Here is a 23,195-nt window from a genome sequence, read left to right as displayed (position 1 = left end):
TCGTACCCTCTATGGGTGTGTGCATTAACCCCTACAGACACCCTAGACTTTGAACATTGAGGGCTCTAGGGAGTGCAATCACTAAGTGCCTTCTCCAGTTCTAGGACAAGCAGCTCTGAATGTGGATATGTAAGCTTACAGCAGTTATAGGTGGATACACACAGCAATTGCTGTGTCTGGCATAGTTATTACCTCTCACTACTTATATGTCACCACAGATTCAGAGCACATACTAGCTCTGAGATATACTTTTATATGTAGATGGACATTTAGTTTATGGTGGTTACTCTACGGACCTATTTACAAAATCAAGGAGGCTATATATATAGCCACAGATCCAGAATATCCATAAAGGATCTCCATATGTATACATCACTTAACTACCCTTGGTTAAGTTACCAATGACTACAGTCACGTGCTGTTTAACACATTCTCTGATTTTAAAGCCCATTTTTTTATTCATTGTTTATTAATAAAATTATTTTAATTATGTCACTATACATTCAGTTTGATAGAGTGCTGGTATATTAGGTTTCTTTTTCTCCTGTGTACCAACTCCATAGTTACGCTGGAGTTAAGCTTGCTCTATATCTCTGGAGAGTGCTGCCACCTAGTGGTGGAAACAGAAAGGTATTATAAACAATACTAGGGCGCTCTCTCTTTAAGGGATTCATATTCGAACCCAAACATATAAAATACCAAATTCGTATTACCGTATAAGAGGACCCCGAACGTGCGACTTACCTTAAGTATATACTTCCAGAGTCCAATTTCCACTGCTCGAACCCTTTCGTGGGGAACCTTTTCCTCGTTCCCCGCAAACAATGGTAGAAACAAGAAGACACAAGGGGAGCGCCGATCAGAATAAAATAACCATAATAAGTAAAATAACCAAAAAAATGATTAGTCATCCTGGATTCTCCCTCCTATTGGTGAACCGTCGCACATATGAAAAAAAGTCTTAATATGCTCCTCCTGTAGCTATACCGTTGTGCATTTATGGGTGTCAGGTAAGTCTGGCTATTTTGCCCACCAGTTTTTTCCGATGGTAATTGGTATATTATTCTCTCATTCCCTACGTCTATTCGCCCCCAATATTTCAACGAGACTGGGTGAGAATCCTAAGAAGGAAGACAAGAAAACTTTATATCAAGTAGAGGAAGGGCGACATCATTCCCTGGGGGGATCAAAGACAAGAAACCTATGAGAAGATCGTACTCACACATGGCTGTGTGAGTATTTGAATTATCGATTATTTCTCTCCTACAGTCACGAAGAATAAACTGAATAGAGTGCATTGACTGTTGTCCGGTGTTACACTCGTGCGCCATTGAAGTGTCAGGTGAGTCTGGCTTAATTCAAACCAGTCTGCCTTTAAGATTTACTTTTATTTATTTATTTATTTGAATCATTTTTTGGGTTATTTTACTTATATTGGTTATTCCATTCTGATCGGCGCTCCCCTTGTGTCTTCTTGTTTCTACAGACCAGAATTTTCCGATCACCCACCTCAACATTCAAATCTCCCGCTAGCTCGGTAGAAGGAGAAAACTTACGACTTGTAGCAGAGAGTTGGAATGTCTGCATTCGCGAGAGAAATTTTCTGTTTGTATTGCTTGCAATGTTATGAGAGAGCTGTCACTTTTGTATAGGTATGTATTACCTTTGGTGTCTTATATGCTCACTGTCTCTGTGCTTGTCTTAGGAGGAGGGTCTTATGCAGTCTGTGTTTATGATGTTTCCCTCCACTGGAGCACTGTGGTTCAGGGTGGCTTTCCTCTCAGTCGCTCTCCCCTCACAGGTCGTCAGTGGCAATTTTGGAGGGGAATCAGTCTGGTTCAATCCCTGCATGGGCCAGCTGTCTCACTGTGTGTTGTTTCGCGCCCATTTTTGGCCATTCCGGCCACTCCCCTGCCCCACAACCACCCCCCGTTTAGCCCCCGGCTCACCCCACGGATTTACTTATGGCTAGAGGGGGTGGGTATCCCTCTCACTCCGCTGAGACTGCAGCCAAGCGCCGGGACAAAATGACCACCCCCCGCTCTCTCCGGCTCTTTCCTGCTGCCCCCAAACAGCCTCTGTTGGTTTGCCCTCAGCTGTTCCGGGACTACTGGCCGGCTACTACAGGTTGGTGGTTTTTACGGTTAGTCTTGTAACCAGGGTGCCCTCCAGTGTTTGTGCTTTCCGCTGCTATATTTGGGGATATTTTCCTGCATTTTTTAGGTAGAATGGCTGCTTAGTGTGGCTTTGGGGCCCGGAGCTGATCAGCTGCATGTTTTCCCAGCTCAGCAGTTGGCCACACACCCTGGGTGTGCATTGTTTTAAATGTTCGATTGAGCAATCTAATTTTTCAATTTTTACAGGTGTAGCGATTTTTACTTCTCATTCGACACACCTGTGGCTACATTGAAAAATAGGTTGCCAACCTCTTGTATATATTCATACATATAGTATAAAACATTAAAACCCATGTTTTAATAAAATATATATTTTGGGGAACCTTATACCTGTGTGGGAAATGGGTCTGGGATACTTGGGCTGGAAAACCAGGATTCTGGGGAACACTGTGTAGCCCCGGTGTAATTCACCTCGCATACCCGCAAATCATGCCTGCACGTCGGGTGGGAATTACAGGACTACCGGTAAAATTGTCCCCAAACTCCTTCAAACAATATAAATACATTTCGACCCAAATATCATACGTAAAACTTTCACTCTCGAAGTTTCATGTTTATTGGGGAAGAGGAACATGTAAAACCCCAAACAGGTCAGGTTTATATAATACTTTACATTGTCACTGGCTTATGGTGCTACTTAGCTGCCAGGGACCCACGGTTTTCAGGGGTAACCAGCCGGGCTTCACCTTTATTATGAACACTGGTTACCCCCTACCGTCACAATATTTTTTTTATATTTCTGTTAAAAATGGGAAAATTCTGAATAATGCACAATTTTGATCACAAATACTATATATAAATATGAAAAAAAAAGATTAATATCTTCTGAAATCAGAACTAGTCAGGGTTGGAAGGCGGCTTCTCCAAAAATACTGGAAACAATGGTGAAAGGTGCGATGCGCTCAAGATACACATACACCTCTCCGCTCTCTGCTCCATTATGTTTTCTCCTCTCCTTGGCCCCACACTCGGGCTCCTGAAACCTTCTCCTGATTGGCTGCATTACCGAGCAGTAGTCAGTCAGGTTGGAGAAGCTGCCCAGCCTGCTAGCAACAGCTTTGCTCTCTCCCTGCTCAGGGAAATCCCGCGGCCCTCCAAGCCAGGCAGGTCACTATGTCCAGAGAGGTAATACCGGACTCATACAGTATATGTCCAAAGAGGTAATACCGGTATACACATACATGTCCAGAGAGGTAATACCGCCTAGTATTACCTTTCATTTGTTCTGGACAGTGTTGAAATACAGGACAGGGTGGTTCAATACTGGACACCTGTCAACCTTAGAAATAGTGGCGTTATTCTTGAATGGCAGTTCAATTACTGCTTATGTATTTCAGTGCTGTCTTCCGATTACAGTTGTGCCGTGCCTCTTGCTAAGGAGAACTGCAGCTTTAATGGATACTACATATTCACCAAACAGGTTGAACTAGCAAATCATTGACTAGCAGAAAGGATGTACAGTACTGTATTTCAGTGTCTGTAAGAGCTCAACCTGGAAACTCAGAGAAAGACTAAGCACTAGAAGACGTTCTTTTTCAAAACAAAAGGAAAATGAATTTGTGACTTGGGAGAGATTTATACAGGAAGGTGAAAGTTGAACTGGGGAAACGAAGGTAGGTTTGTTCCTTTTAACGTATCTTTTAAAAAATTGTAACCCGTTTACTGGCAGGGGGTCTAGCAACGCATTGTTGTGCGCACACAGTGTACCGCGCACCCTGAGGGCAGTGAAAGGGTTAATCACACAGCCTTGGGAAGCTTTATGGGAGTTTTATTGCAATAGGAGATGGCGATCTTTTGCTACTAGCTGACTTATTATTTCTCACAGTCTATATGTAAATAAATAAATAAATATATATATATTTATATATATATATATATATATATAGTAAGTATATAGAGAGAGGGAGAGAGATATACTGTGGTCTTGTCAGAACAACATAACAATATCTAGTGTAACAGATAGAAGGCTTACAGCAAGTGCCCGGATGTGGTCTTAAATCGTTTTATTTTTCACTCTCTTCGCTTCATTATTCAGAAGTGGTGCAGTTTTTTTTTTGGCTTTTTTGCCAGCTTTGTCCTGATAGAGATCTTAATAGTTGTTTCAAACCCTGAATATTCAGAAAGGGAGCTGCGCTGATGTGTCTTCATTTGAACATAAATCTTCTCAAGAACGGGCTCCAGTGCATTAACCATTTCACTGTCAGTGGCCTCCCGTGTGGTAAAGCAAAGTTTCAAAATGTTGCTACACATTTGCTTAACATGATTGCTCTGAGAGACTGTCTATGTACCTATGGAAACTAGAACGTATGGTGGGGTTTTGTTTAGCACAAATTGCTCTGTTCAGCTGTCTATCTTGAATGGATTGCATATCATATGACTAATGATTTGATGTCATCATTATTTAATAGATTTACAAATCTAAAACAAACTTCACCCTGTCATTAAAATTAATGATACCTTGTGTTGTCCCTGGGTAGGTTACTTGAACACATTCATACTACATACAGTATACTTTCATTAACAAGACGGTTTACACCTGGATTTTTCAGGCTGAATGTAAAAGGTAATAAACAGATACCCAACAAGCACTGAGAAACCCCAAACATTACCACATATAAAAAATATATATGTGTGTATATAAGTGTCAAAAGGAGTGCTAGTGGGTGAGGCTAAATGTACACAACAAAAAAAAAACAAAGATGCCCAGAGCTACTTCCAATGTGACAAAAATACACAGTGCAATACTGTACCTATATATTCTCTTGAAAAATGGTAATTTACTTTAACCCTTTGGCTAAAGCATCTTAAGCCTGCTGCCACTTCAGGTCCTAACACTCCCTGAGTTAAAATTCTTATTTACCTGTGTAATAAAAGGAAGGATGATCTGCATTGGATCTGTCTTAACCCAGCAAAATGAAACAGACCTTCCAACTTGGAAAGTGGGGAGGGGTGTGCTTAAACCTTGGGGGGAGAGGGGCCACTACCCTCCCAAAAACAGCTGAGACCAGCTGCACATAGTTAATAAACACACAGATACCCAACAATCTCTGAGAAACCCAAAACATTACCTGTGTGTGTGTGTGTGTGTGTGTGTGTGTGTGTGTGTGTGTGTGTGTGTGTGTGTGTGTGTGTGTGTGTGTGTGTGTGTGTGTGTGTGTGTGTGTGTGTGTGTGTGTGTGTGTGTGTGTGTGTGTGTGTGTGTGTGTGTGTGTGTGTGTGTCAAAAGGAGTGCTAGTGGGCGTGGCTAAATGTATACCACAAAAAACAAACAAAGATGTCCAAAGCTACTTCCAATGTGACAAAAATACACAGTGCAATACCTATATATTTTATAGGACCTGCTAACGGTCATGCCTTGTAGTGGCAGCAGGCTTAAGACGCTTTGGGCAAAGGGTTAAACTAAATAATCCTTTTTCAAGAGAATATATAGGTATTACACTGTGTATTTTTGTCACATTGGAAGTAGTTTGGGGCATCTTTGTTTGTTTTTTTTAATGTAAAAGGGACATTATTAACAAGGTATAACTGCCCCCCAGCAGAATATTACCCCCCAAAAGTTTATATTTTCAGAATGTATAATCCCCAATGAATGTAAACATGACTAGCATGTCATTCCCCACAAACATTTTTGGCTGAGAAACTCTTCTGAAAACAATATCAATTTCTGACAAAAATATCAAAACCACTAACTTCAGACTTTCCATCACAATTTCTCATACCACTGCACTGTAATCATGGAAAGGGTTACTAAATGCTATCGCTATGCATCCCCCAAGTACACTGATACCTATTCTGTATAGGTTTATGTATTATTGTTGCCCCAAATTAGTAAGACTGCACAAGGTTGTTTTTAAATTCCCATTGTGGGTGGTGCAGTGTCCCTGTATTCAATCACGCAGGTGACACTGATACGTGAACCTTTCAGGCACTATTAATAGCCTGCTTTACCCCACCCTAAGGTGTTGTGTCTCCTGGTTTATTTCCACTTGGAACCACATATAAACCTTAAGTGAAGTGGAATATTTAAGATGTTAGTTATCAAGTTGTATATGAGACATTATCGACATCTATTTTAAGCACACACCAACCTCCACTTTTAATTGTTTTTATACATGTTCTTTTTCGCCGTTTTTCAGGACCCATCTATTTTATTATATTGAATAAAGTGTTAATTTTTATAATGATAGGGGTTTTCCTTGAGTGCTGCTATAAGAGAATCATTTCCTTCTTAGTATTATTCAAATTATATTCCCTGCCAGCACCACCCTCCCTCCCCCTCCCTTGGGTTCCTGACCAATTTACTCATATATTTGCTCTCATGATGTGGAGCAGAGTTTCCTTAACCCCTTAAGGGTTGTCACCCTAGTACAGTATGGTAATTGAAAAATGTGTGGGATAGACACAAGGCTAAATCCTAATTATGACAGAAAGTCAAAGTTCTAGTAGGGTCTGAGGTTCCACTGCAGGTAGGAATTTGGGGTAGATGGAGTTGGCCTTATCCGCCATTAATGTCTATGCATCCATAATTGGGTGCAAGGGATTTTCATGCCAGAACTGTTTGTTTTGTTCCAGTATCGATGTGTATGTCCAATTCCTGAGGTCAGCTGGAGGTAGATTTGTGAACGCCATTAAATGAACCGGAAGACCATCGCTCGTCATTATAAATCAGTGACTCGGTGAGTCCTCACACAGGCCGAGAAAATACTGGGGAATACAGTATGTGCTAATAATGTGGGTAGAATAGAACCCCAATGGAGAGCACTCAGCAGATGCACAATACACAGGGGACAGGAATAGGGGTGTATGCAATGATGTGTGAAGTGTGAAGTGTGCACGTTAAAAAACCTTTATTGGAGTCATAACTCAAAATTAAAATACGGACGCTAAGTACAAAAATGAGTGAGACTCATATGAGCCATCGCTCGTCATTATAAATCAGTGACTCGGTGAGTCCTCACACAGGCCGAGAAAATACTGGGGAATACAGTATGTGTCAAGAAGCTGCCGTTTTCTCCATAATATACCATTTTCTTTTTTTGTATCAATTTGCACCTGGTGAGAGAGAGTGAGATATTAAATAGATCGCTAATAATAGATCTAATAATAAATTAGATAGATTGGTAGATAGAAAGTCCAATACAGTATATAGGAAGAGTAAAAAGACATACACAATAAATGCATACATTGAAGAAAAAATCGGTACATAGAGTATAAAAGGTTTAGTATAAATTATAGATAGCAGAGTGCAGATTATTAGGATACTCATATCTATATAGAAAGAGGAAAATAGGAATATATGTATATGTATATGTATATATATATATATATATATATATATATATATATATATATATATATAATTTTATATATACATATATTCCTATTTTCCTCTTTCTATATAGATATGAGTATCCTAATAATCTGCACTCTGCTATCTAGAATTTATACTTGAAATATATATATAAATACAGCTAAACCCCGTTATAACGCAGTCCTCGGGGTCCACCCCGAGACCACCGCGTTACTAACGGGGTCGCGGGAAAAAAAATGGCCGCCGCTTTAGCGCATATTCATCCCGCGGGACAGGAGATGGGAGCGGGGATGTCCCTCCGGTCCCCGCTTCCCCCTGTCACCGCGGGACAGCCCGCGGGGCAGGAGATGGGAGCGGGGATGTCTCTCCGGTCCCCGCTTCCCCGTCACCGCGGGCCTCCATGATGCAGTGGCTATGTCGTGCACTTTTAAAGCAACTGCGCATGCTCAGTATTAGTAAGTCAGACATTTCGCACATGAAGTAGTTCCGGTCTGCACCAGCTGTATGAGCCATGTGTCCGGCGAGAGCAGGGATCTGACACGCTGTTCCTGCACCGCTGCTCTGTGCTGAGCCTTGTTGATCATCTCCTACCCCCTGTGTGCCGAACTATAGTCCGCACCATGCCTCCCACCATCCTGCACCACAATGCTGCGGGTAATGCCAACCACTGTGTGTGTTTGTCTCAAACAGTGTGGAGTGATTGTGTACGCAGTGCCATGTGTCGTTTTGTCTGTTATTGTGTCGAGTGTTCTGCTGTTAAATGTATGTATGGTTGTGTATTGTCATTGTGTCTTGCAGTCTTGTGACTGTGGCATGTTGTCATTGCATCATGCAGTATCCTGTTGTGCTTTTTATAATTGTCAGCAATTAACAAATGTCTTCTGATCCGGAGAATGGCATTTAAGTTAATAGTTGTGATTTCAAAGCCACTGAAGTGTTGGATGCTATTTATGCTGGAAATAACAAACTGCCTTAAGTACAGTAGTGAGTGACATTTAAACCATGTGGCAATCATATTGAATGACTGGTGTGGGCTGTCCATGTTGTGTAACCCCACTTTGAGGTGGTAGCCAAACAATTTCAGATTGTGACCACATTCCCTATAATACTTAATTTTCAGTGCAGTGAGGCACTCTGATTGTTATATCCTGTTCGTGTTATTTTGTACATTAGTACAGCAATACAATTACAGATTACCTGATAGCTGTGCAACATCTGAGTGTCATGTGCCCTGGACCTTTGTAACTACAAACTGGTCTGCAATTCTCTGATATGACAGGCTGCCACACACACTTCCACATCACAATTCTGCCTGTGTGTTCAGTATTCTTGTTTGAACAGACACTAAAGCATAAGGTAACCCTACAAAGGCAGAATAAATCAAAACAGGAAAAACTGCTATAGATGAATACGTGGACGTTTGCTATACAGTGTAGGTGTAAACATTAATTGGGAGCCATTTACAGGTGTGAGAGAGAATGAATCAAAGCCTGTTACAGGCGTATGAATGAATAAAGTTGCTGGATGCCTGCAATAGGTGTATAAACAAATTATTGAAAGGGAGTGTGCTATAGATGTAGGAATAACTATAAATGGGAGTTTGCTATTCAGTAAATGGGAACTGCTAGAATTGTATGAATCAATTTTAGCCTGCTGTGTTTGTGTGAGTGTGTGAGTGTGTGAGTGTCTGTGAGTGTCTGTGAGTGTGTGTAAGTGTGTGTGAGTGTGTGTGTGCAGTGTGAGCAATGAGCAGTGTGCAGTGTGTGCAGTGTGTGTGCAGTGTGTGTCAGTGTGAGCAGTGTGTGTGCAGTGTGAGCAATGAGCAGTGTGTGTGCAGTGTGTGCAGTGTGCAGTGTGTGTGCAGTGTGCAGTGTGCAGTGTGTGTGCAGTGTGAGCAATGAGCAGTGTGTGTGCAGTGAGTGTGTGCAGTGTGCAAAAAAAAACGGGAGCCACGGGAAAACCGCGTTATAACCGAATCGCGGTATAGCGAGGCGCGTTATAACGGGGTTTAGCTGTATATACATATACAAACACAAAAGGAAAAAAGAGAAATGGCGCCAACCTAAACCCACTATATGTAAAAAGACAATTGATGATGAAAAAAAACCTATACTATACAAAATGGATAAATAAAAATAAACAATAAATGAATAAAAAATATATTAATAAATGATAATAATCCAGAAAATATATAAAAAATATACAAATCTGAAAAATACTCCAAATGCTATCCAAAAGAGTCCCTGCAGCCCGAATGAAGGGAACACCACTTCCTTGAAGATATCTACAAAAACAGAAAAAAACAGGCGCACTCATAGCGTAAAAAAGTATAACAAATAGTTTATGGAGTAAAAGATATGAAGAACACACTCACAAACATAACGGAATAAAAAGCAATTCTGAGTACAACTCAATCACCAGCCACACGCAGGAACCAGGTGTCGAGTGACTTCAGTGAAGTATCCGGTGTGGGTGAACTGCAGCAGTTTCAATAGTAACCTCCGAATACCGGGGAACATGAGGGACGCCGCCTTCCTCCAAATCCAGCGTCACAATAGTGAGTTCTCAGTTCCAAATCACGCGAGAACTCAATGACGTCACAGGATACAAACGGAGACAGTCCCCACAAGTGTAGCAAATGACCGGCTGGGATCAGTGTATTCCAAATCAAAAGATTTAGTCCCGTAAATAGAATAGTGAGTGATATCAAATAAAACTGGACAATATCACGTCCACATGACACTCCCTATGCGTTTCATCTCGAAAGACTTCTTCAGGGGAGTCCAAGTTTAAGTCCTCTGAAGAAACGTGTAGGAGTGGGGGTGCTAGGCAGGACCCCTGGATTATGCAGTCACGTAACAATGCTAAATAACATAGCTGTGATTATCTTTCTGGACTTTTAACGCTTTTGATACTCATGTGTGCAATACTCAGGCTATTCACTTTGCACTCTTTTTGAGAGCACGTATCCTTTCATGTTACATGCGTATTATTTTTTGTACAGAGTGACCCTCAGAGCACAGCAACCAATTTCCCACAGAGACTCAAATTGCTGTGGGTTTGGATTATACATCTGCTTTAAAGAGGCGGAATTTATGCTTGATGAGGAAGTATTGTTTATAATGGTTAATCACTCCATGTCCTCTGGGACTTATTACATCAGATGCATGTCTCATTTACTTGGAATTTGAAGTAGCCTGTCTAAGAGTTTTTTGCATATCTAAGTAATTCTCACATTTTTGTCTATATTAGGCATTAGGGTTTACATTGATAGTTTATACCTATATTATGCAACAGTGTTTCTTTTGGGTAGTATTCGTGTCAGGGGTCCTAGTCTAATTTTTAATATTTTTGTACTGTTATCTAATTCTCTTTGTGTCAATCAATATATTGTTATTTTCTATACGGTATACCTGAGTGCTCCTAAGCGGATTTCTTTTTTCTTGCCACATAACTACTATTGACCCATGAGCACCGCCTGCTATGGAAATGTTTCCATTATATACTTGCTTATGGTGACCATTATTTTGTTGGAGTGGATGCGAGGTTATCTCCTTTTTCTTCGTATATACTGTATATATATTTACATCCAATGGAGGTTTTTTTGTTGCCTTTTTCACCCACCATAACTTAAAAAAAAACAAAACTATATATATATATATATATATATATATATATATATATATATATACACCCTCTTACATTTCTACACCTACCAACACCATTGGTATACACTCCCACTCCCACTCCAAAAGCCCCCAGATGAAGCAAAGGGGTGCGAAACGTACATCGGGGTTCTGTCTGTTTGCACTCCCTTGGGAACCCCCATTTTTGCGGTGTACCTACTCTGCAATATTACTCAGCGATCACTCACAACTGCCTTCACTCTAGGACTCTGCTTACAGGACCTGCGTGTACTTTATTACCTGGTGACCAGCAAGTATAAATTACTACATTTTGTCATTACTGGCTATTTTCACCTTATGAATTAAAGCACTATTGCATTTCCTGTTGGTGATTGTGGAGGTACTGCATTGGTTTTCATTGTAGATAGCTACTCTTTAGGTCAACGCATCCAGCTGCCCATTATATGTGTTTTTTGACTGGACGGTCTTTACATTAATGCAGCAGGATATTACATCTTCCTGCTTAGCATTATACTTGGTCTTGATTTATCATTAGATCATAGTACATGCCATTTTTTACTCTACACGTTTAGGGTATTTCATCAGCTGTAGGGATTCCCAAGGGTCTGTTTTAATGTTATTTTGTTTTTGTCGTATAATCCTTGTTCTTTTGAATAAACACATGTATTATTATTTTGCTTGAGTGCTTTTAGTGGGACACTTTTCTTTTCTCTCTCTCAGTGTATATATATATATATATATATATATATATATATATATATATATATATACACATATATACACATCCAATGGAGGTTTTTTGTTGCCTTTTTCACCCACCATAACTTAAAAAAAACAAAACAATATATTTATATATATATATATATATATATATCCTCTTACATTTCTACACCTACCAACACTATTGGTATACACGCCCACTCCACACACATACACCTTTTGTAAAGCGCTGTATACAGTGTTGGCGCTTTATAAATTTATATTTACACTCATACATACTCACATACACACACACTCTTACATCACTAATATTCAGGGACCATTTAACACCTTAAGTCAAAACTCGCATACTTCACAGGGGGGAGGGATAGGCTTCAATCACAGATAACATTCCAGGATGCACTGTTTTTAAGTTAAACCCTTTCTTGCTTTATGCATTGTAACACCGTCGGAAGAAGAGATCAGTGTATCTCGAAAGCTTGCATTTTTGATTATTAAGCTATCAACCTCAAACTCACCCATTCCTCAGACGAAGTATACTTCCTAGACACCACCATTATTATAAAGAACAACCAACTACAGACTTCTGTATACCGCAAACCTACAGACAGAGCCAGCTATTTGAGGACCAACAGCTTCCACCCGACACACACTAAGCATGCAACCATCTACAGTCAAGCCATATGATACAACCGGATATGCTCCGACACAGCAGACAAAGGCCAGCGGATTACAGCCTTGAGATCAGATTTCTTAAACCGTGGCTATAACCGCAGAATTGTAGACCAGCAAATCCACAAAGCCACCAGAATACCAAGAAGTGATCTCCTTGAATACAGACAGAAAGAGAAAAGCGACAGGGTACCTTTGGTGGTCACGTATAACCCACTCCTAGAAGCTCTACGCAAGATCGCCAGGAAACTACAACCCATTCTCCAGGAAGATACAAGACTGCAACAGGTCTTCCCTAAAATACCCTTATTATCATACAGACAACCTCATAATCTCAAGAAAATGATGTTGAGGAGTACAGTATTCAACAGTACAACTGAATGCGGGACAAGACCATGCCAGGACGCAAGATGCAAAACCAGCGCAATGCTCCACACAGCGGGCACAATACAAATACCACACAGAAATCTGGAGTAAAAAATCAGAGGAAGGTTCACCTGTTCCTCCAGCAATGTCGTGTACCTCATCATGTGCATGAAATGCCCAGGGGGCTGCTACTACATAAGCGAGACGGGACAGGGGCTAAACAAGAGAATGAATCTGCATCGCCACAGTATTACACGCGGAACAAGAGAGTACTGTCGGCGAACATTTCTCTGACTCTGGCCACAAGATGAACGATCTGAAGGTGGCCATATTCAAAGGTAATCTTAGAACACCGAAAGAGAGACGGTTGCATGAATACAAATTTATGCAACTGTTCGAGACACTTAGCGATGGCCTAAACAGAGACCGACGTTTTATGAGTCACTACTGACATGAGAGAACTCTCTTCCCATACATACTGCGCTATATATATATATATATATATATATATATATATATATATATATATATATATATACACACACAGCTGTCTCATACACATACAAATACTCTATGCAATTCCATCCCTATATACCAATAAGGACCACATAGTATCTACATACACTTTTAGTAATGTTACAGCCTCTTACTTTTCCACACCTACCCACACCATTGATATAACTCCCACTTCACACACACCTTTTGTAAAGCGTACATTCATACACACACTCTTACATCACTAACATTCAGGGACTATTTAAAACCTATAGTCATAAATCGCATACTACACAAAAGGGGGGAAAGGTGTTAGGTTTCAGTCACAGATAACATTCCTACAGTATATGCACTGTTTGTAAGTTTAACCTTGCTGCTTTATTCAATGTAACTTCGCCGGAAGAAGGGATCAGTGTATCTCAAAAGCTCGCACAAATAAAAGTATTTTGTTAGCCACAGAACGGTATTGTCTATTCATTTTTGATTTTATATGTGTATGTGTGTGTGTGATGGAGACAGGGAGATGGAGAGATGGGGGGGGGGGGGAGAGGGGGAGGTGTGTGAGGGGATATGCAAAACCGAGATCTTAATTCATTGTGGAGGGATCTCTATTGGAAATGCCCACACAATTATCTTGTTTTCCTCCCCCAGGAAATTGTACTTTTCTGCATTATTCAAGATGAAGATTACATTCAAGGCTGTGGTGACTGCTACAGTACTAGCTGCTATTCTGTTCCTGCTCATCCATCATAAGAAAGTGCAGGTAGTGGCGGGTGCTTTGTACTTAAATGTCAGTAACAATTCAAATTAAAAGTCCCTTCTCCGGACATTCCTGCTTTGGCCCAAATCCACAAAGCTCTGGTAAATCAGGGCTCAGTCATAACATCATGTGATCAAAATCAGCAGCGAATGTTACGTCCCTGAGGTTAATGCCAATCCAAAAGCTAAGGAGAGAGACGGAGAGAGGCAGAGAGAGACGGAGAGAGAGATCAATCATAGCTTATCAGCGTCCCAAGTTCAGTGTTCATTAAGACAGGGGGGCTCAACTCCAATCCTCAAGCCCCATCAACAGGTCAGGTTTTATGATATCCTAGCTTCAGCTCAGGTAGCTCAATAAGTCCCTGCTTAAGGACAGCTAGCTCAATCAGTCCCTACTTCAGCAGAGGTGGCTTAGTCCCTGCTTCAGCACAGGTGTCTCAATCAGAGGCTCAGTCTTCGACTGAACCTCTGATTGAGCCACCTGTGCTGCAGCTGGGATAGCCTTAAAACCTGACCTGTTGGGGAGGGCGGGTCTTGAGGACTGGAGGTGAGAACCCCTGCTCTAAGAAATACTACACAAATTCATTTTTACCAAGATACAAATAAATAGAACTGCTACTTGAAGGGGGATGCCATCTTCAAAGACGCCGATTACACTGATAATTGATGTTAATCTAAAACAGCTTAACGCAAAACAGAACAATAAGTTAGAAGGTCCCCCGTGCCAAAGAGCTTACAGTCTATAAGGTGGAAAGGGGAAATAAGACACAAGAGAATTATTGAAGGCTGGTGTTCTAAGGAGCCATTTTATTGATATGTTCACATGATTAAATCTGCCATCTTCCTTTCAGATTCCAGAAATAAAGTACCTCTTTCAAATGTGTGATGCTGACCAATCTCACAAAGAAGCAGACAAAAACTCTGCTCTCGATAAAATGGAAATAGATCTGAGAATTGAAGAAATCTTCAGCAGAGTCGACCAGCTTGTTCCCAAGGTCATTCTAGATGATCTGAACAAAGCAACGAGTGCAGAAGACAGCAAGGCCACCATTGTGAATCAGAAGGCCAAGTACTGCCTTGGGGACCAGTTACTTGTGAGAGTAGTGGCTAATGATTATATGGGAAACATGAAGACTTATGGTGGAGATTATCTCAGGGCAAGAATCTTTTCCCCTGATACAAATAGCAGTGCAAGTGGGAACATCACAGATTTTAACAATGGGACCTACCTAATAAACTTTACTTTGTTTTGGGAAGGTAGAGTTCACATTTCAGTTTTGTTAATGCACCCAAGTGAAGCTGTTTCCGCCTTGTGGAGAGCGAGAAACCAGGGATACGCAAATATCAAGTACACCGGCAATTTCACCAGTGCCACCGAATATGCCAACAGTGAATGTGGCTTCCAGCTTGATACGGAAGAGGATCTGTGCCGGTTCGTAGACCGGAGAGATCAAGAGGCTTTTTACTGCATCAAACCTTTACATTTCCCCTGCGAGGCTTTGACCCATATGAACTCCGTGAACCGAAACCACTCGTACTTATCTGAACTGGAGCAGAGTCTTCTTAATAGGTAAATGGGGTCCAAAAAGCCCTTACATGGGACCAAAACCTTACAGGGGAATAAAATTCACCGTTTCAGAATAAAAATGACATGGGCTCTGATACGAAAATGTTCGGAACTTATGTTGTTATTCACTAGGCTCCTGTACAGATTATAGTACCGCGTAGCTCACTACCGCCTATTGACCTGAATGGCAGTTAACGAAGGATAGTAGTGCAATAACCAATATCTGTGCTGAGTGAATCTTCCCCCAAGTGCTTGTTTTAGAAGCGTATTCATCCCTTCCTTCCATGTGGACTGACCCTGCCATTATTGTATGCAAAGCCACTTCTGACTACAGCACAAAATAAATGAGAATTTGTTTGGTAGCCTACACTAGAATTACAATTTGGTCAGTGACCACAAAACGTGACCTGGCTGAAGTTCCCCAAAGAGAAGGGCTGAAAACCGCTGGTCTATAAATTTGTCATAATGAAAGATACTGGGCCATATTTACTAAGAAGGGCTAAGGCATAAGAAACACGTTTTATGTTGAAAGACGCCATATGGGCCAATTTAAGTGAATGTGCAATAAAGCACCATATTTAATAAATTGTGGTTAATCCATAACACATCCTCCGGCACTGGAAGACACCACTGACCCACTACTTTGGCTGGGCCATATTTACTAAGTCATACGGAAGAAGTCTTATGGCGTAGAATGGCTTAATACATATTTATTTATTTATTTATAAAATATTTTACCAGGAAGTAATACATTGAGAGTTACCTCTCGTTTTCAAGTATGTCCTGGGCACAGAGTAAAGCAAATAATACATGGTTACAAATACAGTTACATAAATGAACAAGGTATACATTTATATACAAGACATTGCATGCACAGTTAAAGAAAATATATATTATGAGCGTATGAAACAGTTACAGACCAGATTAAAGTGTGAGACAGCCTTAGATTTGAAAGAACTTGAGCTGGTGGTGGATATGAGAGTCTCTGGTAGGTTGTTCCAGTTTTGGGGTGCACGGAAGGAGAAGGAGGAACGTCCGGATACTTTGTTGAGTCTTGGGACCATGAATAGTCTTTTGGAGTCTGATCTCAGGTGATAGGTACTGCATGTGGTAGGGGTGAGGAGCTTGTTCAGGTAGCTGGGTAGCTTGCCCAGAAAGTATTTGAGGGTGAGACAGGAAAGGTGAACTTTGCGCCTAGACTCTAGTGATGACCAATCTAGTTCTTTGAGCATTTCGCAGTGAAGTGTGTTGTAGTTGCATTGGAGAACAAAACGACAAATTGAATTGTAGAGGGTGTCAAGTTTGCTAAGGTGGGTTTGAGGAGCCGAGCCGTATACTATGTCTCCATAGTCAATAATTGGCATTAGCATCTGCTGTGCAATACGCTTTCTGACCAGGAGACTTAGGGAGGATTTGTTCCTGTAACGTACCCCTAGTTTGGCATAGGATCCCTAATATTATTATCCAAGACTATTTACTGTCTTGCCTTCACACTATAAAGTCAGGGTGACATCAGCTGAATGTTCACCCAGAGAATATTATTCACGAGTTGGTAATGTAAATATTATTTACTATTATTTCCTCCTTAGTACAATTCATTTTGTTTCCTTCAAACACCTGATTTGCAGGTCAAACATTGGTGTGGAAGTGTCCAAATCGTTCCAGCCCATCAACGTCCTCAGCTGTGGCAGTAAGTTTTCATCATGTATTTTCTACCGGTCAGGTTATTAATTCTTGCAGCATTCGGCATACCACAGCCACAAGAACAATGCACTAAGAATACATGTATCAAAGCCATGAAATCCTGACTCAAAGGGCTCCATGCCCGAGAAGTGTGAATACAAAAACTGTTGTATTTAAATGGTTATTGAGGTACCAGATTGATAATGGTATCAATATTCAGCTATCATCCTACATGTCCTTTTCCTAGTGCTGTTCCAAACAAGCCATCCATAGCAAAGGTTGACCTGCAGACATTTGACAAGGCGGTAAGAAAATGGAAATAAGGGAATTGTTCATTTTTTTACATGAAAAACACTGTATTGTTGCACACTTACTATTGTACACATTCCCTGGCGAGGGACTTTCTTACTGCGGCAGAGCAGTTTCAGATACAATTAAGAAACAAAAGTGAATTCGGTATAACAGAGGGTGCCTGCATTACCAGCCCTTCTTGTGAGACGCACCCAGCTGCTTATTGGTGGTTTCTTTGTTCTGTACATAGATTGCATATTCAATTACGTGTTCAATGAGATTGCCCAAATGTGTTGGTTCCTTTTCAGACATTGCAGGTTTTTAAATCCAATACTATTAAAGCAGCAATACTGTACTACTGTACGTTCTACCCTTTTTTTTTTTGTCATATAAAGCATGTGACAAAGTATAATTCTTCATCATTACCTAAGCTGGCAATCGTTTGGTGCTCCTGTTATAAATCTGTCAAAATCCTGATTGTGCGCCTAACAAAATGGCTGCTTCAGTCAGTGTAACGCAGAAGCTACAATGTAGCCTTATTAAGTTAACATTATCTATTGTTAAAGCTCAAACTGCTGGGAATATTGGCAACAAATTATCACAAATAGGAAAATGTTGCAAAGATCTTGCACTGCTGGGGAGATGGGCTAAACCTGCTATAGAAATCAGAGGATGCTTTAAAACTCATTAGAAAATGTAATTGAATAATAAAAAAAAATTAAAATACAGTAAGTATTATCTAATACTACAGAACTGATTAAAAGAAAACATAGCTTTCACATGTTTTGCTGCTTTAAACTTATAAATGCTGGAACGTCCTCGGACCTTCCTGTACTGGGATCATGTGATTGCTGGTGCAGTCATCCTCCTCTTCTTCTGTTCAAGTCCACAGACCCCTGGGGGCTGCAGCATCAGTTGCTTGTAAAACTGAGCAAAACAATTAATTGGACATCCACCAGTCCCTGTGACCCCCAGTGGGTGCTAACAGGGCACTATAAAGATTAACTTATCACGGTAATGCAGTATGTCCCGGAATAATGACCTTATCATCATGCACTAGACTAGAGCAGGAGTGGCCAACTCTAGTCCTCAAGGGCCACCAACAGGCCAGGTATTCGGGATATCACTGCTTCATTCTGACTGAGCCACTGATTGAGCCACCGGCGCTGAAGAAGGGATATCTTTAACACCTGACCTGTTCATGGCCTTAGAGGCCTGGAGTTGGCCACCTCTGAACTGGAGTGAAACAGGAATACATTTTGGTGCAGCACAGATTGCTACGTGAATGTAATATTTCAGTAAATGAAGAACATGTATGTGTGTTAGCTGTACCAGATAAGAAGAACATTCAGGCCAATATCTACCATTTCAACCCCTTCTCTTTCAACATTAATTTCTGTGGCACCATACAGTACTACACGACTCTTCCCTAACTCTAAAAAAGGTTTCACCAGCAGCAATGAAGAATCTTTACAGTAGGGGTGCTAAAATCCAGGCCTCAAGCCCCCCCCTTCCTCCGTCCCCCCAACATATCAGGTTTTCAGGATGTCCCTGCTTCAGCAGAGGTGGCTCAATCAGAGGCTCATTCTTGGGCTGAGCCTCTGATTGAGCCACCTATGCTGAAGCTGGGATATCCTGAAAACCTGACCTGTTGGGGGGTGGGGGAGGACTGAGGTTGAGAAAATACGAAAGAAAATATATTTTTTAGATAGGAAAGGTATACAGGGATATACTGAATAATAAACATGAGAGGGATGCGGAACCAGGGAGAAATCTGATTGCCATTACTGGGAATGTAATATTCCTTTTATGAGACATAATAGAGTAATGTTTCACTGGGGATTTTCGTTTTGACTTAATTTAATATAGTTTAAACTCGCTGGATGTCTTTTTTCAACTTCATCTACTATGTAAATATATGTTCACACAGCTGGAATATCAATAGTACACTGCAAGGGTTTGGTTCCAATCAAGGTAGCCTCTATATTTTTTGAACACTCCCCCATAAAACAGGAAATAATGCCTACATTTTAACTTTTTATGGGCAAGCATGTCCTGTTTTTTATTTTGTGATATGAGGCAGTTGATCTGTTTTTAGTTCATTCCAGTTGTATGTATTGTGATGTGAAATCACGACGTCCATTTTTTTGGCAGAGATGTAGAATTATACTTTAAATTAAGGTTTATTATAAACATTTCACTGTTTTTGTCTTTCCTTAGAAAAACAGGTCCCGTCAAAAGAAAGATGCAAAAGAGGTTCCTACTATCCAATCCCAAGTGGCTATTTCTCCCACAACCTGTGGAATCCGATTCATTGTCAAATGACGAAATTCAACAACAATGAACAGATAAAAAGCTTTCTCAAGGGGAAAAAAGTTTTCCTTATTGGGGATTCAACAGTACGTCAATATATGAGGCATTTTGCAGAAGCAATCAAGAGTAAGTGTTATGATACAGGACGAAAAGTCTACTTACATATTATGTAGAAGTTAGAGAGGTGCAATTATTATTATTATTATTATTATTTTCATTATTATCTATAATTCACTGAATGCACTAAAATTCCTAAAGTGTGCTGGCATGGCTTTTAAGTAATAGTGTTAAAAAAATGATAAAAAATTACATTATATGCATATTTGGTCACATATAAGATGGTTTCCACCAGGTTTTTTTTCTTTAGAAAGTATCATGCATCACTCATCATTAGATTTTGTCAGTCATACACAGAAAACCTCTCTCAATTAAAAAAGAATATCCAAGTGTTTGTTTTAAGCATGGTTACATATGTTTAAGGAAGATATTGCTACGTTGTTTGTGAGCTAACGTGAATTGCTCCTTAAAAAGAGCATTGGGATTCGGGATTCTGAGAAACCACAAAAGACCTGTGAGTAGCAGATCCCAACACTCCCCGAAACCTTTCAAGCAAAGCACTTATGTAAGAAAAATCTATAACACAATATATTATTGTTCTCACATTTTGCCATTTTAATCAAAACTCCTTGTTTTGTTTTTTTCAGTTGTGAATTATTTTAACCACACAGAAGATGAGATGCAGTCCTGGCAGAAAACACTTCTAGCCATAAACCTGGATAAGTTTATCTTTGTCCAGTGGAAGAAACACACTTTTCCATTTGTCAGCCAGACCTTCTACTCAATCAAAGAGGACGCCTACATTGCCCGGCAAATCGATCAAATCGGTGGAGGAGAAAATACCATCATTATTCTCACCATGGGCCAGCACTTCCGACCATTCCCCTTCCGTGTTTTTATCAAGTCTGCGATAAACGTCCGCCATGCCATAGAGCGTCTCTTCTACAGAAGCCCCCGCACTAAGGTCATCATCAAAGAAGAGAATGCCAGAGACATGGACATCAACATGGAGAGGTTCAGTGATTTTCACGGCCATATCCAATATATGATACTGAGGGACATTTTTAGTGGGTTGAACGTTGGGTTTGTTGATGCTTTGGATATGACTATAGCCTATGCCTCCAATGTTATACATCCTCCAGTAGCAGTTCTAGAGAACCTCATTAGCCTGTCCTTCACACAAGCCGGTTAACTAGGAAACTTCCTTTTGGACTACAAAATTGTCGGCAAAATTCACAAAGCCGGAAATGTTTAATGGTATTTTCTTCATGAAAAACTCCACAGAAATCTGCAAGGTTACTTCATCAACATGTGAATGGTCACATAACCATGCATACACTGCCATTTAAGAGAAATTCTTCAAAAATGGAAAGATTTCAACATTTTTGCTACATTTAGTGACAATGGTAACTTTTCCCATATTTTGAACAATGACAACTTTGCATAAATGCTAGATTTTCGAATAATTTTGTATACATTCCCAAGTCTAGTAGGCAGCTTCTCAAACTGAGGGAACTCTCTCAGTCAGTGTGATAGAAATGCATTTACAGACATAAGTGAGCCTGTCCCTGTGTTTCAACGTCCACTGAAAGTACAGTCTCTCTGGAGCAATATAAAGTAAAGGCAGCGATCATTTGAAGTAGTCAGTTGATGCCATAAAAAAGTAATAACAAAAAGAAAGACGGTGCTTCAAAAGCGCTTATGTGTGATTAACAAAAATAGTGTGTGTGCTCAAAGTTATATTAAAACAAGAGCACAAAGAAACTCATACATATAAGGTAGGCAGCCTAGTAATACTGACTGAACAAAGTCAGAACACAATACAGAGAAACAGATACAATCCGGTGCCTTAAGATATATAGTCCAACTAGCTGAGAGACCCGGCATTGCTGGGATGTGAATACCTAATAATTGTTGGGTGGGGTTGTTGGTTTTGGTTACTGACTGTGTGTGTGGGTTATTGACATTGACTGACTGACTGGGTGGGTGTGTTACTGACTTTACTGACTTTTACTAACTGACTGACAGACTGGCTGACCGTGGGTTACTAACCGACTGGGTTTACTTACTGGGTGGGTTACAGACTGACTGATACTTGTCTGACTGACTGACTGACTGACTGGGTGGGTGACTGACTGACTGACTGACTGACACTTGGGTTACTGACTGAGTGGGTGGGTGGGTTACTGACTGACTGGGTGGATTACTGGGTGGGGGATGTGGGTAGAGGGAGACAGTAGGTGAGGGGAAACAGTGGGTGGATGACTTACCTTGAGCGGGTGTGAAGTTGGCAGCTGGGGGGGGGGATAGGGGGGTGAGATTGCCGGGCTGTGACAGGAGGCGCGCACAGGGTAAGCTTGGTTGGCGCTTCCACTCCGTCCCAGGTTGGGAGGGGGGAGTGGCCAAGAATGGCAGCATTGGGCAGGAGGCGTGCACGGGGGAAGGCTTGAGGCTCCCAGGCGATCGTTCCCCCCCTGTCCCCGGTGCTTGTTTCCACCCCCACCACCAGCGGTGTTTCTCTCCCCCCCCACCCCCATGTCCCCTGCGCATGTTCTCCACACCCCACTCCACCCCTCCCCGGCAGTCCCCACTGAGGGGAGAGAGAACGGGGCCCACGGGTAGAGAGTAGAAGTGGCGTGCGCTCCTTCCACTCCCCCCCCCTCCCCAGCGCTCCCATTGTCCCCACTGAGGGGAGAGAGAACGGGCCCGTAGGTGGTGAGAGCTGCGGGTGAGGAGGGGTGATGGGGGTGGGAGCCGGCGGGGAGGTGAGCTGTGGGTGAGGGGGGCTTATGGGAGGGGGGAGCCAGCAGCCAGCTGGTGATGGGGGGGGAGGGGAGCCGGTGGTGGGGTGGTAATGGGGGGGCAGGGGTGACTCATGCCAGTGCACGTGACCTCAGGTGGTGAGTAATCCGCAGGGGATTAATCTGCACTGAGGTTATTTTCTGAGAGTGTGGCAGTTGGGTATGTGAGGTCATAGAACCACGCAGGCCAATGAGAGACGTGCGGGGGCAGGGCCGGGCCACGGACCAATCAGATTGGCCAGAGGCTGAGTGACAGACCAATGGACCAATCAGATTGCCCAGAAGCACAGCAAACATACAACGTTTTCAGCAAACAAATAATGTTTTCATTTTTAT

General features: G+C 41.4%; 1 protein-coding gene across 3 annotated transcripts; it reads left to right on the top strand.

Moving 5' to 3' along the window:
• Positions 1-3,429: 3,429 nt before the first annotated feature.
• LOC142496959 (NXPE family member 2-like) lies at positions 3,430-22,803 on the top strand. 3 transcript variants are annotated; one of them, XM_075604088.1, is made up of 7 exons: positions 3,430-3,790; positions 6,750-6,853; positions 14,040-14,151; positions 14,999-15,717; positions 17,343-17,404; positions 19,909-20,127; positions 20,706-22,803. In XM_075604088.1, the coding sequence occupies exons 2-7, from the start codon at positions 6,810-6,812 to the stop codon at positions 21,248-21,250; spliced, it is 1,701 nt and encodes a 566-aa protein (XP_075460203.1). In that variant the 5' UTR covers positions 3,430-3,790; positions 6,750-6,809; the 3' UTR covers positions 21,251-22,803. The 3 variants fall into 3 exon arrangements, with proteins under 3 accessions (XP_075460203.1, XP_075460204.1, XP_075460205.1); XM_075604089.1 differs by lacking the exon at positions 6,750-6,853 and having other exon boundaries at positions 3,432-3,790; XM_075604090.1 differs by lacking the exons at positions 3,430-3,790; positions 6,750-6,853 and adding an exon at positions 7,099-7,123.
• Positions 22,804-23,195: the final 392 nt, after the last annotated feature.

This window comes from Ascaphus truei, chromosome 6 (genome assembly GCF_040206685.1).
Source record: "Ascaphus truei isolate aAscTru1 chromosome 6, aAscTru1.hap1, whole genome shotgun sequence".
In the NCBI taxonomy this organism is placed as follows: domain Eukaryota; kingdom Metazoa; phylum Chordata; class Amphibia; order Anura; family Ascaphidae; genus Ascaphus; species Ascaphus truei.
This window is presented reverse-complemented; position numbering and strand designations above follow the sequence as displayed.

Coding starts and splice junctions, on each gene's coding strand:
- LOC142496959 (XM_075604088.1), top strand. CDS start 6,810: ATGAACCGGAAGACCATCGCTCGTCATTATAAATCAGTGACTCG. Junction 17,405..19,908: donor CAACGTCCTCAGCTGTGGCA/GTAAGTTTTCAT, acceptor GTCTTTCCTTAG/AAAAACAGGTCCCGTCAAAA. Junction 20,128..20,705: donor TTTTGCAGAAGCAATCAAGA/GTAAGTGTTATG, acceptor TGTTTTTTTCAG/TTGTGAATTATTTTAACCAC.